Source organism: Quercus suber, unplaced genomic scaffold (genome assembly GCF_002906115.3).
Source record: "Quercus suber isolate HL8 unplaced genomic scaffold, Cork oak 2.0 scaffold_372, whole genome shotgun sequence".
Taxonomy (NCBI): domain Eukaryota; kingdom Viridiplantae; phylum Streptophyta; class Magnoliopsida; order Fagales; family Fagaceae; genus Quercus; species Quercus suber.
Window position 1 is genome coordinate 453,583 of NW_027069824.1, and position 14,043 is coordinate 467,625.

Consider the following 14,043-nt stretch of genomic DNA (forward strand, 5'->3'; position numbering starts at 1 on the left):
TGGTGGTGGTGTGCAGCGGTGGTGGCGATGATGGTGGTTCTTGAACAGAAAGAAAGAGAAAAAGAATTAAAAAAAAAAATAATGTGTTGTACTGTACAGTGATAATTGTGAGATATTAATATTTTATTGTGGTAGAAATATTATTTTAATGAGTAGAATTGAGATATAAAATTTGGGATGTTGGAGAATTGGAAAATTGTATTGTATAATTGATAAAGTTGCTTTTTGAGATGGTAAAATAGGATAGGATATAAAAACCGGATGCGGATGCTCTTAGTATGTAGTCCAATACTTATACATGGATTCATTTTAAGAATTCTAAATTGAATACTATTGATGTTCCTTTTTATATTTTTGTCGACTCTTGAAAAAATATGTAGTGTCGGACAGTTAGAATATTGTTAGATAGCAGACTCTTGGGAAAAAACATTATAAGAATATTATTTGGTAAACATTGTAATATATATATATATATATTGTAAGAAATATATATCCTCTTTGTGATGTAATGAATTTATTTAATATTTTCATTTTCCAAATAACTTATGAAAATTGTGTTTTTGAAAATATATTGAAAAGAAGCAACTGCTTTTTTAGGATATATTACAAATTTTCCTTGAAACTTATGCTTTAATCAATAATACTTTTGTTAATAAGATTTAGATTAATTTTAAATGAGTTAGAAGAAGTTTGAAATAGATTTAAATAGAATGTGCTAAATGTAGTTTAGATGGATTTAAAGTAGTTTTAAGTTGGAGAGATACTTGTCATTGACGCAAGTGCAGTGGTTAAAATTATTGCATTCTCTATTTAGGCAAAAAGTCACTTTTAGTCTCTACATTTTCAGGCGATTTCTGTTTTAGTCCCTACATTTTATTTTTACCGCTTTTAGTCTCTATCCTAAAAAACACTTCTCATTTTGATCTCTGCCGTTACATCAGAAACGAAGAAAGCTGACGTGGCAAACGGCAGGAATAAAAAATAGTAAATTAATGTCCACGTGGCCTAAATTAATAATAAAAAATGTTTTTTGACATTAAAAAATGCCACGTCAGCATCTAAATTAAAAAAATTAATTTATTAATTTTAACTAAATTAAAAACTAAAAATTACATAAATTGAGATCTAAGTGTGTCTTAAACAAGAACATAAACCCAAAAATTAAAATCTAAAAATTAAAAATCACAAAATCACCATTTTTTCAAACCTAGCACTATCATCAAATCCTAAAGCCTCACAGAATCAAATCAATCCAAAAATATAACACAACCAATCCAAACAAAAAAAAATCTCAAACCCAGAACAATCCATCAACCACACGTTTGAAGCAAGCCACGAACCCAGAGATAATCACAGTGACCAAACCCACCAATAAATCACAAACCAAACCACAAATGAAGAACGAAACCACAAAGCAAGCCACGCACCAAACCCAGATCAAACACAGTTTCTCCACCTCACTTTCTCAGTTCTTCTCCCTCTCTTCATCTCTCAGCTCTCTCACTTAGTTCTTTTCCCTCTCTCCATCTTTCAGCTCTCTCACTCACTGATCGACACCCACCCACTGACCAACACCATTAATCGACGCACACCCATTGATTGACGCCTACCCATTTACCATTGCCTACCCACTAACTAACGGCACTGATCCATCTTCTCTTCCTTCTCGCACAGCCCTTGGGTCCAACGACAATCTTGGGTTTTTGGTGGCTACCCGATCTCGCCTCTGTTGAATTAGATTTTCAGATTATACTATTTGTTTCTTGGGATTTTTTTTTGGGTTTCTGATACGAGTTTGTGGAGATTTTTCTTCGCTCTCTAATCTAGATTTTTGTTTGATGATGGTTGTCTTTTGAGTGGTCAACGGTGGTTTGATGGTTGGTTGCAATTTTGGCAGTTGTTTTTTGATTTGTTGATGGTGGTTTGGTGGCTAGTGGGTTATTCTGAGTTTGAGATTTTTTTTGTTTGGATCAGTTGTGTTGTATTTTTGGATTGATTTGATACTATGGAGCTTTAGGATTTAATGATGCTACTGGATTTGAGAAAATGGTGATTTTGAGATTTTTAATTTTTGGATTTTAATTTTTTGAGTTTGTGTTCTTAGATTTAGGTTTGTGTACTTAGATTTGAGTTTGTGTTTTTGTTCAAGACATACTTAGATCTTAATTCATGTAATTTTTAGTTTTTAATTTAGTTTTTAATTTTTTTCATTTAGTTAAAATTGATAAATTAATTTTTTTTTTTAATTTAAATGCTAACATAGCATTTTTTAATGCCAAAAAATATTTTTTATTATTAATTTAGGTCACGTGGACATTAATTTACTATTTTTTATTCATGTTGTTTGTCATGTCAGTTTTCTCCATTTAAATGTGTTGTACTGTACAGTGATAATTGTGAGATATTAATATTTTATTGTGGTAGAAATATTATTTTAATGAGTAGAATTGAGATATAAAATTTGGGATGTTGGAGAATTGGAAAATTGTATTGTATAATTGATAAAGTTGCTTTTTGAGATGGTAAAATAGGATAGGATATAAAAACCGGATGCGGATGCTCTTAGTATGTAGTCCAATACTTATACATGGATTCATTGTAAGAATTCTAAATTGAATACTATTGATGTTCCTTTTTATATTTTTGTCGACTCTTGAAAAAATATGTAGTGTCGGACAGTTAGAATATTGTTAGATAGCAGACTCTTGGGAAAAAACATTATAAGAATATTATTTGGTAAACATTGTAATATATATATATATATATTGTAAGAAATATATATCCTCTTTGTGATGTAATGAATTTATTTAATATTTTCATTTTCCAAATAACTTATGAAAATTGTGTTTTTGAAAATATATTGAAAAGAAGCAACTGCTTTTTTAGGATATATTACAAATTTTCCTTGAAACTTATGCTTTAATCAATAATACTTTTGTTAATAAGATTTAGATTAATTTTAAATGAGTTAGAAGAAGTTTGAAATAGATTTAAATAGAATGTGCTAAATGTAGTTTAGATGGATTTAAAGTAGTTTTAAGTTGGAGAGATACTTGTCATTGACGCAAGTGCAGTGGTTAAAATTATTGCATTCTCTATTTAGGCAAAAAGTCACTTTTAGTCTCTACATTTTCAGGCGATTTCTGTTTTAGTCCCTACATTTTATTTTTACCGCTTTTAGTCTCTATCCTAAAAAACACTTCTCATTTTGATCTCTGCCGTTACATCAGAAACGAAGAAAGCTGACGTGGCAAACGGCAGGAATAAAAAATAGTAAATTAATGTCCACGTGGCCTAAATTAATAATAAAAAATGTTTTTTGACATTAAAAAATGCCACGTCAGCATCTAAATTAAAAAAATTAATTTATTAATTTTAACTAAATTAAAAACTAAAAATTACATAAATTGAGATCTAAGTGTGTCTTAAACAAGAACATAAACCCAAAAATTAAAATCTAAAAATTAAAAATCACAAAATCACCATTTTTTCAAACCTAGCACTATCATCAAATCCTAAAGCCTCACAGAATCAAATCAATCCAAAAATATAACACAACCAATCCAAACAAAAAAAAATCTCAAACCCAGAACAATCCATCAACCACACGTTTGAAGCAAGCCACGAACCCAGAGATAATCACAGTGACCAAACCCACCAATAAATCACAAACCAAACCACAAATGAAGAACGAAACCACAAAGCAAGCCACGCACCAAACCCAGATCAAACACAGTTTCTCCACCTCACTTTCTCAGTTCTTCTCCCTCTCTTCATCTCTCAGCTCTCTCACTTAGTTCTTTTCCCTCTCTCCATCTTTCAGCTCTCTCACTCACTGATCGACACCCACCCACTGACCAACACCATTAATCGACGCACACCCATTGATTGACGCCTACCCATTTACCATTGCCTACCCACTAACTAACGGCACTGATCCATCTTCTCTTCCTTCTCGCACAGCCCTTGGGTCCAACGACAATCTTGGGTTTTTGGTGGCTACCCGATCTCGCCTCTGTTGAATTAGATTTTCAGATTATACTATTTGTTTCTTGGGATTTTTTTTTGGGTTTCTGATACGAGTTTGTGGAGATTTTTCTTCGCTCTCTAATCTAGATTTTTGTTTGATGATGGTTGTCTTTTGAGTGGTCAACGGTGGTTTGATGGTTGGTTGCAATTTTGGCAGTTGTTTTTTGATTTGTTGATGGTGGTTTGGTGGCTAGTGGGTTATTCTGAGTTTGAGATTTTTTTTGTTTGGATCAGTTGTGTTGTATTTTTGGATTGATTTGATACTATGGAGCTTTAGGATTTAATGATGCTACTGGATTTGAGAAAATGGTGATTTTGAGATTTTTAATTTTTGGATTTTAATTTTTTGAGTTTGTGTTCTTAGATTTAGGTTTGTGTACTTAGATTTGAGTTTGTGTTTTTGTTCAAGACATACTTAGATCTTAATTCATGTAATTTTTAGTTTTTAATTTAGTTTTTAATTTTTTTCATTTAGTTAAAATTGATAAATTAATTTTTTTTTTTAATTTAAATGCTAACATAGCATTTTTTAATGCCAAAAAATATTTTTTATTATTAATTTAGGTCACGTGGACATTAATTTACTATTTTTTATTCATGTTGTTTGTCATGTCAGTTTTCTCCATTTATGATGTAACGACAGAGACCAAAACGAAAAGCGTTATTTTTAAGGATAAAGACTAAAAGCGGTAAAAATAAAATGTAGAGATTAAAATGAGAATCACCTAAAAATGTAAAGACTAAAAGTGAATTTTCACCTTCTATTTATTCATTTGATTCACCTCATCCATGTAGTACTTTGAACTCTGATTGCAGGTCCATACTCCAGCTTTTTGAGGAAATCCACATCTACTATGCCTTCTGTAAGAGAATCAATGCGCAGACCTTTCGGCCAAGGAAGGATCTTCTATTAGTGATAGCCTTGTTTTATATTTGCATCCCCCTCCCTTTATTTTGTACTAGTTATTTGTTGATGCTTGGAGTGTTTCCTACCTTAGACTTTGTAATCTTTAGTTTGTTTGATTAAATTATTCCTAAGGTTTGGGCTAATGCCAGGTACTATTAGAATTTTTTTTAGAAATATCCAATTTGCTCCTTAAGCACAAATGTCACTTAACACCACTTGAAAATTCCCTTGATTTTCTTGCTTTCTTCTCCATCTAGTGCTGCTATTTATCCAATATTATTAGAATTTTTTTTAGAAATATCCAATTTGCTCCTTAAGCACAAATGTCACTTAACACCATTTGAATATTCCCTTGATTTTCTTGCTTTCTTCTCCATCTAGTGCTGCTATTTATCCAATATTGGCTATTAAAACACTCCCTCACACATTAATTGGCTTAATGCGTTCAATTTGAGACTTGTGCAGTTAAGACAAACTGATGGAAGGAAGTAGAAAACTGTCAACCATTGTTTATGTTATTTGTGCTTAGAAAGCAAATCGACTTTTTTTGAAAAATGTTGATGGCACCTAGAATTAGCCTAAACCTGAGGGTGATTTTTGTATTTTACCCAAATATTGAATTAGAGTGCAATTAAGATCTAATTTTGATTTTTTTTGGGCTTCCTCTATAATATGTTATAAAAATTTGGTATGGTTTGATGATCGGACTAGTATTTGACTTGATCCTTTTCAATTAGTTGGATAGAGTTCTGTCAAGACACAATAGGCAGCCAGTGGTGTGATTCTTGAATATGTTCTGTACCAAATGGGACAACAAGCACCAAGAATACTTGGGTATGCTTCAGGAATATTTGGCAAGCTTCATCAACATTTTGAAAGAGTTGAGTGGACCGTGCACTCAGAGTTTCCAATGATGAAAATAAATTTATTGAAGTTTGGCCTCAACAGGTATATCATAAAACACATCAACTGTAGCATATATTAATATTATATTGGTTATTAACGGTTTTTCTGGAGTAAGTTGAGAAGATTTGGCCTTGGCGGTTGAATGATGAAAATAAAATTATTGAATTTTAACTTCATCTAGCAAATCAGAAAACGCATAAAGTGTAGCATATATCGTGCTTGTGATCAACAAGCATCAAAGGTTTTTCAAGCCAAGATGTCTAGTGGGAGATATTTTCACTGCCTCATCTCTCTTCGAGTGTTGCAGAATTCGTATTCTTTGTGCTTCATAGAGAGGATGTCTTCGGAGGGAGGTTGGGACAGGGCTTTCAACTATAGCAAATAGCCCATTGGTTGAGCTTTGCTCTATGCTTAGATGTGTAAAACCATTTAACAATTTAAGTTCTATAGTTTAGATGATTCAACTCCAAGAGAAATACTACCCACATAAACATGATAATGACAGTCTAGCAAATATGCAAAAAAAACTTGGGGAGCAATTAAATTAGATAAAAGACCACAAGAACAGGAAAGATGTGTAATCATGGTGATTCTCTTTAGGAACACCATACGCAAAATATTATAAATCGTTAAAGGAATTAACATGACAACTTGGACGAAATGTAGCCACAGAAACAAGATAGAATTGTAGTGGCCCATATCAAATTATTCTCTTGCCCTATGTTTGGAGAGAGAGAGAGACAGAGAAAGAAAGCGAGCTCAGCCAAAGCACTGGTCAGCTGGGAGAGGACCAGGAATATAACCTTGTTGAAAATACTGCAACCCGAACACAACGAGAATAGCAAGTAATGTTAAGTATGATAGGCCTTCAACAGCACCTAGTAACCCAAAAGGACCATTAGGCAAACCCGAACCAGTTTTGTTTTTGGTGTACAAGGACCAAGCTACAATTCCCACAACGACCAAATAGCTCACGCCCTCTAGCGCACCTATTGAGCCCCCTGGACCTGGGGGGAGGCCACACCCTGTTGTTTTGAGCGTGTAGAGGGACCAACCAATTACTGGGGTTGAGACCAACCCACCAGCTACTGCTACTTTCTCTATAATGTCGTTGTTGCTATCGCTGCTCTCCTTTGCCATGCCCACGAGTTTGAGAGGAGTGTGCGATCTTGCTCTTCCATCTTTGAAGCTGAATGAGTTACGCAGTGGTGATGGCAGAGAAGTTGATGGTGGTGATAATAGCAACATCTTTGAGGCTGGAACAAATTAATTTGGCCTACTCCTGTAGATAATCTGGGGAGAGAGAGAGAGAGGTGCTAAACTGCTGCTACTTTCAATTCATTAGTATGGTGCTTCTACGAGCACCTTTCCCTTATCCACCCACACGGTTATCAATGTCACTTTCATTTGTTTTCAACAGGCCTGGGTAATTTTTTTAAAAGTAATAATGTTATATTGTGCCTCCAGTCTTACATAAACACACTATTAAATTTAATTCAAAACTGTTAAAATGTGTTCAGTCACACGTGTGGACTTCATCCGTTGACAAGTAGGACTCATGTAAAAATGGGGCACACGGATATATTCAACCATGTTCCACCACACATTTGATATCAGCCTCCATTTATTATTGAGAGACCATGAAAATTAAAATTTATTTAAAAATTGTAAAATTTTGCCCAATTGCCTTTCATTTATTAGTGATTTTTTTTTTTATTATTATTATTACAATGAGTTTTTGATAAATTATTATGGTTTTAAAATTTAGACCGAACCGGACCGGACGGTTCGATCGAAAAAACCGAAAATCGGACTGAAATTCGGTTTTTTAAGCATAAAAATCGGATATACTGAGTTCTGAGAGAACCGGACAAAGCGGGGCTCAACCGGAAAAACCGTACGAACCGTAGGCCGGTTCAACCGTTTCTTACCGCTCCAAATACCGGGGCATACCGGATTGTACCGGCCATAACGGAATATATATCAGATTCCGGTCGAAAAATAAAAATCGGCCGGTATTTTTTTTAAAAAAAAACCCAAAATAAACGATGTCAGTGGATAAGAATAAAAAACCAGATAGCTCAGATCCTCACTGTCGCCATGATGATCTGGTGGTGACTCTATTTTTCCGTTCATCCTCTCATCTAGTCCTCCTAATCTTCTTCTTCTTCACGCAGAGTCCAAAAGCCAGACTTCTTCCCTCTTTTCTATTTCTTACTTTATTTTATGGTTTTATGGACGGCAGGCTCAAGTAATAGCTTTTTAAACTTTATTTTATTGGAGGACATGTGGAGGCTTTATGGCCTTTAAACTTGAAGTTTGGGCAGTGTGCCTCTGATAGGACACTAACCCCACGTGAACTAGATAATTCAAAGCTGTAAAAACTTTTATTTTTTTTAATTAAAATCTTTTTAAAACCTTTGAAGTTTCCAATGGCAGGTAGAAAAATGCGTTAATTTTATTATTATTATTACTATTATTATTATTATTATTATTATCATCATCAACTAAATAGTAAATAGTAAATACGTCAATGGCCTAATATTGCTAATTAGCTCACACTTTAACTAAAGCTTAACATGTTAAGTGAATTTTTTATTTCTAAATTTAAATTTCTTTTACAAATTAGAGGAATTTAACTTAACATATATAAATATATCAAATTAGCAGTAATCCTGAAACAGTATATCGGTATTAACCAGTACTGAAATATTTCATTTTCATGACCAAAATGAAACGCCTTCCGAAACAATATTGACTTCCTTGCCTTGTAAGCAAGACTGAAGCCATGACCAATAGACCAAGAGCTTTTCTTGGGAGCTAATATACAATATTATTAAATTTATAATAAATTTACATGATTTATAGTTTCTAAACTTCTATGTCATCTTTCTCAACATATTAAATATTACTAAATTAACTTTTTATTTAAGAATAATATCTATGCAATTTATGAATTTATTTAAAAGTCGTTTTTAGTTAATTGAAATGATTTCTCATAAAGGATTATTATAAAAATTTCTTTTTATACTTATTTATGTTGTACTATTTTTATTAACCTTATAATGTACTATTTTATGTATTTTGTTTCAATTTTTATGATATTTTTAGTAAATTTTACTAATATTTACAAATTTAATATATTTATTTATATTTAAATAATTATTAAATTAATTATGACATCATCACGGTTCGACTTCAGTTTAACTTCGATTTGCCCTTAAAAACTTTAAACTTCTCCCTTTTACGGTTCAATGAACGGTCCAGATTTCAAAACTTTGTAAATTATTACAAGAAGAGTGAACTCAGAAAGAGAGAGAGAGGGGTTAGGGTTGGGAAGGAAGAGAGTGGAGTGGCCATTGAATTGGGCAGCTTTTAATTGTTAGTCTTGGCCAAGCAAAGCTTCCGCTGTTGGCTCTTGGAGCACAACAATAAGGCAGTTGAGTTTAGCCGCCGCCCAGGGTCCCTGAACAAAAATATAGAGAATAACGTATTACATTACATGCAACATCAGCTCGATGGGCTCGTAAAAAGGCTCGTAAGCAAATAAAGGTAAAGCCGCATGAAAGTCGAGCTGGAGCTTCACCTGGCTAAGTGAGTCGAGCACTCTCAGCCTGGCTTAAACAAAATTAAAAAATTATATTATTAATCGAATGCCACATAGACATGTACTAGTACATCACATGCACTAGGACTTTTATACCATCCAATGGAATGACAAAACATATGAGGTAGCTGTTTCATCCATGAAGGTTAAACCGTTGGATCATACATATACACCAAGTTTCCAGGACGCATTTCACACGATCTTAACATCTGTACATTTCTATGGCAAGGAACATTTTAACCTCATCCTTTCCTTTCCATTCCAATCAAACCCCAATTCCTATTGCCACCTGGCCTACTAACCTGCGACAATAATAATAAATATAAAAGCAACCTACAAAATTACACGTCAAATGTGAGATAATACACAGTACTGAATACGTCATAAAGACTGGCAAAGCCCACTTGATTGATGAATAAAAACAACAGAGGATGGAAACTATCTACAAGCGTTTTACAACCCCCTTTTTGGAAACAAAATCTGCTTAGACCGACAAACAAAATAAATTTAAAAAAAAAAAAAAAACCAAAAAAACAAATTCCAGGATTTTCCTTTTCTTTTCTTTTTTCCACCTCCTACTAGTCCCCTTAAAAATTCACTTTTGAAACGGGACCAAAGGCGGTGAATCGCTCATAACTGCCATTTGAAAAATAGAGAGCAACGGCTATATAAGACTAACTGTCGGGGACAAAGGACTAACGACTTTTTGAACTAAACATATGCCACCCAAGTTACATTTCCTTCCCTAATATATATTTGTCCAAAACAAGAAGATGGCCAAAATCACTACCATACTACCAACCAATCTATCATCTAATGTGAGGTTCCCCTGTTTCCATATTTGAAAGACATTGATAACATTAACATAGACAATTTTAAAGTGAGAGAAAGAGAGAGAGAGAAGGCTAATGATGCTTCTTCGATGACTTGTTGTACTCAACAACATCATCATCCTCATCATCATCCTCACCATTATCATCCTCCTCTACATCTTCATCTCTTTTCCTCTTAAGCTGTGAAGAAGAGGGAGGCAGAACCTGAACTTCTTCATCGTCTTCAACTTCTTCTTCCTCCTCAGCATCAGCAGCATCTTCATTTACTGGTTCCAGGTCACTACCTCCAGCATCATGTTCCTCAACCTGCGGTACTGGTTGAACTAAGTAGCCTCCACCATAGTCTTCTTCCTGTCATTCAAGAAAAAAAATCTCTTGAGTGGATAAATCAAACAAAAGAGGGAATCATTAACAGATTACAAAACAGAGTATCTAAATCTTTAAAATTGATTAAAAAAATCTGAAGAAATAATTTCAGTAATTGAGCAAACCTTAAATCCTTGAAGAAAAAAAAGTTAAAATCAGCAACAAGAATAACAGAACTTATATATATATATATATAAAATAACTAACAGGAATAACAAAACTTCCACGCAACAAAACACAAAAATCAAAATTGCATGAAGAAGAGGAAGTCAATACAGGTTTATGCTGCAAATTGAAAGGAGAACTCATCATATCGAGTGAAAAATGGAACCAAAATATACTACGGAACCTTCTCTATAGAAACAAAAAATCATTAAAGATGCCAAATTACACAAACCAAGTACCCCAAAAGTAAACAAGGTTGTACACGCAACACAACATAAATAAGTTTGTATCAGACATTTGAACAATATTCTAAATATCTAATAGATCCATTAAGATAAAAAAATCAGAGTAGAAGTCCACAGTTAAAAAACAGCTTGGGACCAAGAAATACAGTATAAAAAGTAAAAGATCAGTGGGACATTAATGACTAAAATCCCCATAAAGATCAAAAACGTCTACCCATACTATGGTGCACAAGAACATCACTGTAATCAATTAAAAAGTTACAATGCAGCCCATCAGTTTACACTCGACAAAATTCATTTCAAAGCATAACCATGAGTATTATATTTTATCAATTTTGAACAAGACAGATTCTACTGCAAAGCATTACAACACATCTAACAATTGGGTTATTAAACAACTCAAATATAGTGCATGCGATGTTTGACCAAATACCTACAAAAACATTGAAATCCTGGAAAAGCAGGGGTCAAAGAAACAGAGTCGATACTGGAATACTATAGAAACCTACAATAAAGAAGTTCACCAAAATTATAATAATAATAATTTTTTTTTAAAAAGGCCAGAAAAAGCACCTGACTCATAAATTTTCATTTTTCTTTTTTTGATGGGTGGTGGGGGTTAAGGGAAGAACTTGGAATATCATGGAAAAACCCAAATCCATTGGGGAAAACGTAAAACTGGTTTTCGTCAAAGAAGTAAGTTAACCTTGTGGAAATGAAAATGGCAGTGAATTCAAAAACTATTTTTCCAAAACCAAGAAAGTTATTTTCAGCATTTTCTTTATTGAATCTCCAAATCTTGCTTAAAAGTTCAGATAAGAGTTAAAAAAACAGAATTCTAGAAATGTATGATATCAAAATCCAAAATTGCTCTAAGATCACCTGAATTTTAACAAGAAAACATTATGCAAAGAAATAAGATAGATATTATGAAAAATAAATAAATAAGAAGAGTGTGTGCCTAAAAACCTTTTTACCTATTAGATAGTATCACAGAAATTTGCACTCAAAGTACCATTTTATAATCTCAAGATCAGGTGATGAATACACTACCCATTAGGCAAGGCTGAAACCACATTAGACATGCAAGTATCAATTTATCTTCTTTAATACTTTTAAGGTAGCAAAGCAACATAACATAAAAGGAGCTACTAAAGACAGAAAAACAGTCCCTAAAGCAGATGCGGAATACTCTATGAGAACGACAGAAAGATACAACAAAACCAATCAGTACACAGTTAATACAGTTCAAATGAATCAATAATCTAAAAAACACAATAGATTCAAACAATCATTAATAACTAGAAATAAATGGCATAAAATAGCAATATATATGCAGATTTAAGAGTCGTGTTCATGCAACTAGAAAGCGAATCTCACCTCCTCCTCACCCTCTTCTTCCTCTTCAAACTCCCCCTCTTCTTCAACACCCTGCACCTCCTCCCCAGTCTCGCCATTATCGTCCTCATCATCCTCGCCCTGCTCGTGCCCATCAATCTCACCTTCCGTGCTCGTCAACCGCCCCGTACTCTCGGGCTCTGCCAAATCCCCCTCATCATTATCCACTTCCTCTTCCTCATCCTCCTCATCATCGTCATCATCCTCGTCGTCCTCCTCCTCATACTCAACCCCATCTTCCTCATCATCACTATCATCAATCTCGTGCACCTCAACCACATCATCGTCATCATCAATTTCCTCCCCCGACTCATTGTCTTCATCGTCGTCCCCCTCGTCTTCGTCCTCTCCACCTTCCCCTCCCTCCACACGCTCAACCCTAAACCCGTTCGCCTGATTATTCGAGCCATTCACTCTCCTAGCAGTCTCCGTCTCCTCCTCATCAGCATCGCTCTCTTCATCCTCATCCACATCAACCACTCCATCAGCCCCTTCGCTGTGCCCATTATTCATTCCAAACGGTCGATCCTCCCCGTCGATTTCACCGCTCCCGGGGTCATCCTCCTCGTCCTCCTCATCTTCCTCCTCATCATCACTCTCAGGCCGCTCGTTCTCCTCCGCATCCATCTTATCCAAATACTTCAACGATTTGATCAATCCAAAAACCCTAGATCGATAATCCTTCACACGCGTGACCGGACACTCATACAGATCAAGCGAAACGAGCTTAAGCTGAGCAAGCGGAGCGAGATCCTCGATGTACTGAATCCGATTGTTGGACAAGTCAAGGTCCCGAAGCGAGTCGAGCCCCGCTTCGACGAGAAACTCGAGGCCTCCAGCGATCCGATTATCGGAGAGAATCAACTTCTGAAGATTCCGGAGCTTAGGAAATTGCTCGAGCGAAGAAACGCCGATGTTAGCAATAGAGAGATGCTGAAGGTTCTGGAACCTCTCCAAAAGGCTCGGCGGCGGTAACCGACCTTGGACGCACTTCACGGCGCCGTCTAGGGTTAGGGTTCGAGCCGAGGCGTGGTCAGTTTGGCCGTCTAGCGCTGTCTCCACGGCTCGCTCCCAGATCTCATCCATTAAATACGAAACCCTATATCTCATACACACACCCTTAAAAAAAAAAAAAAAAAAAAAAAAAATACGAAACCCTATATCTCATACACACACCCTTAAAAAAAAAAAAAAAAAAAAAAAAATTCACTTCACACAAACAAAACGAATCGTTTCAGAGCATGAATACCAGAATTTCAAAAGCAAAGCCACAGAACTCTAACCCCTAGTACCCAAATAGCTATTTCTTTGGCAACGCATAAAACCCTAAAATTTTTTATTTTTTTTGGTTTTGGAGGGGTTTCAGATGTACGGACTCTATCTTCTGCAAGTTCAAAATGCTTCAAAAAGCACAAATAGACCTCTCTCTCTCTCTCTCTTTTTATTTTCTCTCTCTTTGGTATTGGTTGGAATGGGCGAGTCGGGATAAACCACGAGAGAAGGGGCTCGCGGTTCGTGGCTAGGGTTCGAAGGGTGTGAGTGTGAGGCTAAACCTGAGTTGTTGTTGTTGAAAAAGTTTTTGATTTT

General features: G+C 34.8%; 2 protein-coding genes across 2 annotated transcripts; both read right to left on the reverse strand.

Moving 5' to 3' along the window:
- Positions 1 to 6,601: 6,601 nt before the first annotated feature.
- Positions 6,602 to 7,090, reverse strand: LOC136062007 (uncharacterized). Its single transcript, XM_065760551.1, has one exon. It carries the CDS (start codon positions 7,088 to 7,090, stop codon positions 6,602 to 6,604), a length of 489 nt encoding a protein of 162 aa, XP_065616623.1.
- A 2,732-nt stretch (positions 7,091 to 9,822) lies between these two features.
- LOC112003480 (acidic leucine-rich nuclear phosphoprotein 32-related protein) lies at positions 9,823 to 13,608 on the reverse strand. The gene is made up of 2 exons (XM_024035695.2): positions 12,439 to 13,608; positions 9,823 to 10,633 (listed from the first exon to the last, which is right to left on the reverse strand). The coding sequence occupies exons 1-2, from the start codon at positions 13,564 to 13,566 to the stop codon at positions 10,355 to 10,357; spliced, it is 1,407 nt and encodes a 468-aa protein (XP_023891463.1). The 5' UTR covers positions 13,567 to 13,608; the 3' UTR covers positions 9,823 to 10,354.
- Between the last annotated feature and the right edge of the window lie 435 nt (positions 13,609 to 14,043).

Excerpts from the sequence above, each read along its gene's own strand:
- LOC136062007 (XM_065760551.1), bottom strand. The coding sequence starts at position 7,090 with ATGTTGCTATTATCACCACCATCAACTTCTCTGCCATCACCACTGCGT.
- LOC112003480 (XM_024035695.2), bottom strand. The coding sequence starts at position 13,566 with ATGAGATATAGGGTTTCGTATTTAATGGATGAGATCTGGGAGCGAGCC. Across the intron at positions 10,634-12,438 it reads AAGAAGAGGGTGAGGAGGAG|GAAGAAGACTATGGTGGAGG; the intron begins GTGAGATTCGCT and ends CTTGAATGACAG.